Source organism: Rhinolophus ferrumequinum, chromosome 6 (assembly GCF_004115265.2).
Source record: "Rhinolophus ferrumequinum isolate MPI-CBG mRhiFer1 chromosome 6, mRhiFer1_v1.p, whole genome shotgun sequence".
NCBI classification, from domain to species: Eukaryota; Metazoa; Chordata; class Mammalia; order Chiroptera; family Rhinolophidae; genus Rhinolophus; species Rhinolophus ferrumequinum.
Genome location: NC_046289.1, coordinates 45013757 through 45017278, shown reverse-complemented (window position 1 = coordinate 45017278; position 3522 = coordinate 45013757). Strand labels below are relative to the sequence as shown.

The 3522-nt window shown below is 45.8% G+C and overlaps 1 protein-coding gene across 8 annotated transcripts in view; it reads right to left on the bottom strand.

Annotated features, from left to right (window-relative positions):
- The window catches only part of MEGF11 (multiple EGF like domains 11), a 342599-nt gene that overhangs the window by 8884 nt on the left and 330193 nt on the right, over positions 1–3522 (bottom strand). For 6 of the 8 annotated variants that reach the window (XM_033107352.1, XM_033107351.1, XM_033107353.1 and 3 more), the window contains one exon: positions 637–843. In XM_033107352.1, coding sequence (XP_032963243.1) covers positions 637–843 — 207 coding nt within the window. Of the gene's footprint in view, positions 1–636; positions 844–3522 lie in introns of those variants that run through there. The other 2 variants (XM_033107357.1, XR_004423155.1) reach the window with 2 other exon arrangements.

Below are 3522 nucleotides of genomic sequence, written 5' to 3'. Positions count from 1 at the left end.
CTAAGGAATATAGTGAAAAATGAGTTCAGAGAACAGATTAGCTTTGGTTGCCTTGTTGGAGGGAAGAGAGTTCTATTTAACTAGGTGCGGGGAGAGGAGCCAGGGATTTATAAATCTGATAAATGTATGAGGATTAGTACTGAGACTTGCTCATGAGATGAAAAACCTAAGTGAGTGTACTGTCAGAATCCCAAGCTCTGGTCAAAATCAAGAAATTTTGAATATCCTACAAGTAGGGGGTCTTATCAATGGGCCCAGGTACACGGGTTAAACTGGGAGAAAGTAGAAGGTGATTTAGAAAGTTAATGTCCTGATTTTCTTTTTTAAGCTGGGATTTGTATCAACAGTCAGTTGAAGTGTATGTGTGTGTGTGTGTGTGTACCCACTCTCCACTTCCTCGGTATCTCTGCTTCTTACTAGTCCTGGTGTTTTTTTAAAGCAGAGCTGGCACAAGAACTTGATTTCCTGCGTGAGAGAGGAGGGCAGTCCTGGGAAACACAGTTCACCTTGGATTCCTTAAAAAGCAACCAAAAAAGGGTGTGTTTTCAAGACAGGGTGAGTGGAGAGGGATTGTTTTTTACTTCAGATGCTGACTATTATCCTAATTGCGCTAAGTTACTTATTTGAGACACCTACCAACTTCATATATATTTTTATTAGCTGTCGACAAGGATGGCACATCTGTGTACGGAGACCCCCTGTGCACAGGCGACTTCATTTCTACATAGCTGCTTTCTGGAAGCTTGCAGGTGAGGATGGGCGGGTCCTTAATTGTGGCGTAAGGGTTTTCACTGCTATTCAAGGAGCAAGTGCTAGAACTGCACACGGATTCTTTCATGTAATCTGCAAGGCAAGAGAAATTTCTTAGGACAAGCAAGGACATAAGACTTCGTTAAAATACCAGAAGCAGACTGCAGTGGAGTTCATGTGCTTTCAGGATCCTGGAGTTGTAAAAGCCTGTGATCGTCCGAGATTTACTTATTAAATATGTTGAGTGCTTTCCTAGGCAGGCAGTTCTTTTTCTGAAGAACTCTGTTTTTGGAGGGCTAGGAACATGTTTTTTAGTAGTCAGGTATAGGGTATAGCACAAGAAAGATTAATTCAGCATATTCATAACGTGCTTTCACCTCTGTTATATATTTTTTACAAGATCCTTCAAGGATAGTTGATAGTTTGCATTTTGTAGATGAAGGCCCAGGATGCATTTAAATAGGATGAAGGCCCAGAGAGATGAAATGACTTGGCTAAGCTCATACACCTCATGCGTGGCAGTGCCAACACTTGAATCCATGCCTTGGGAATCCTGTTCTGTGATACCATTCTTGTGAATTCTTTTTGCTGCCAGAAGTAGGTGTGTGTGTTGGTATAGGTGTCAGCAATTTGGCAACCTAACAGCAGCCAACTGGCTGCATCCCTGCTCGAGAAGCTCGTGATTAGAGGTGGGGCAGATGGAAGTGTAATAGAGTTGTCAAAAGCACCTCGGTCTCAAGCTAGCCTTTGGAAAATTCCTGTTTTCTAGCAAGCCTGCAATGTATCCTCTGGGATCACTTACCGTAGTTCTCGTGAATGCTAAATGCAACCTATTTTAGTAGTAACTTTTTCTGATAATAGGAGAACTCGTGCTTTCTCTCCTGCTGCCCCTCAGGCATGCCAAGTCACCAAGACTTCAGGGTATGTTAGGGTACAAAAGAATGCAAATTAGTTTCCAAATGTGAAGTAAGTAGCTCCACTGGAGGAAGAAAGTTCTCTTTGTGACTGGGAGTCACAGGAGGAAAGGGGAGCCCTTCCTTCAACCCCGACACCATTCCCTTTTGGGAGAAGATCACTGCCTTCTGTAGATTGTCCCAAGTGAGTCAGGACTTCATTACTCTTCCTCTAGGTGATCTGGCAGCTCTGTCTGTGAGGCTCTGCCAGTGGGGGTGGGGTTAGAAAAAAGTGCTGAGTTGCAGGGGCTTGGTAGTCAAGAGTAATCTAAGAGGCCTCTCCCCTCTAAATTTCTACAAGTGGTAGCAGATGGTGATATTCTTGGATGCTCTTTCACTAGAACCACCACGAATTACATTTTGGGCTGCTATTTATGCTTCCTGCCTTCAACTGGTGAGGTGAATGGAAATGTAAAACAGTGAAAGTGATAATGTAAGTCAGGGGGTAGCTAGATGTACCTTGGTCCAGTGAGAGCAGAACAGAACACTCCATGTGTGTCAGTCACAAGTAGTCTTTTCTCCCCTCACAGGTGACTGGTTGGGAGGGTATTTACTTTTCTATTAGTGTGGGGTTACTGCTGTCTGTTTCAGCAGGTAACACTTCCTCAATCTTGTACAAAAGTACATTGACTCATTAGTTCCTTCAAGTCCCTGTGGTGTAGGTAGAGCAATATTCTTCTCCCCTTCCCCTTCATTGCTTATGAGGAACTCGAAGCTGTGAGTGGGGAAGTGACATCCCCAGGGTCACACTGCTTAACAGTAGCAAAGCAAGCTCTAGACCAGACTCAAGCACTTTCCATCACAACTTAGCTCCCAGTGGAGAGGGATATTGGTTTGGTCCCCCCTTAGATTGTGGCCTCTTTGTAGCCTAGAACCCTGGAGAGGAGAAAATATTCTTGCTCGGTGAGCAGTCCCAGCCAGCCCCAGCAAGGGCTAACGGGGGGCTAGTTCGTCCCAGCTGCTGGTGAGGCTCACGTGGGGAAAGGTGGCATCACCTGCCTGGGTCCAGGGTCATAACCTGCCTGATCACATACATTTGCCTCTAGTGAGTACTTTGTTTCTTCAAACAAGGGAGTGGGGATAAGTCCAGGAACCCTACTTGCATGGCTCATGGGTCCCACTTTGGGTGTTCCAAACATAATCAGCCAGGGAGTCAGGTGACATGACTCCGCTGCTTGTTTGGAAGCTGAGGACGAATTGCTTGAAGAAGGGCCGTCTCCTGAGTGAGAAGTCTCCTAACACCTCTCTCCACCCACCTCCTGTCCCAGACACATCCTTTTACTTTGATTGGCAGCTGTCTCAGTTGCATACTTTCTCAAACTCAAGGAACACTGATAGCTCACTTTGTGTGGCACCCATAGCTAGTCTTTCGGGTTAGGTCATGAAACTTGTGACATCTGTGAAGGAGGCTGGGCAGGAAGGACTAGTATTACTACTTTAGAAATGAGGAAACTGAAGCTCATAAAATGTGCTTAATGTTAGTAAGTACTCCTAGTTAAGACTCAACCCCCCTCCCCGTCTTCTCGGATACCCAGTCAAGGTGTTTTTCCCTCACATCTTGTTCCCCATGCGCCTTTCCTGTGTCTCGAAATGTAAACTGTATATGCAACAGCTTCCCCTCACTCACCAAGGAACATCTTTTGTCTGGGGAGCCAAGCCCTGGTGAGGGAAAGGCAAAGCTTTTGAGCTTCTGTGGATGTGCCAGGACCGATTCAGTTACGGCCTTGGGAGAGCCTCGAAGCCTTAGCTCAATGCCTCAGAGCCTCAGCCGCCAATAGTGCCCTCTCATTTCCACCAGAAAAGTCAGGGCTGCTTCCAA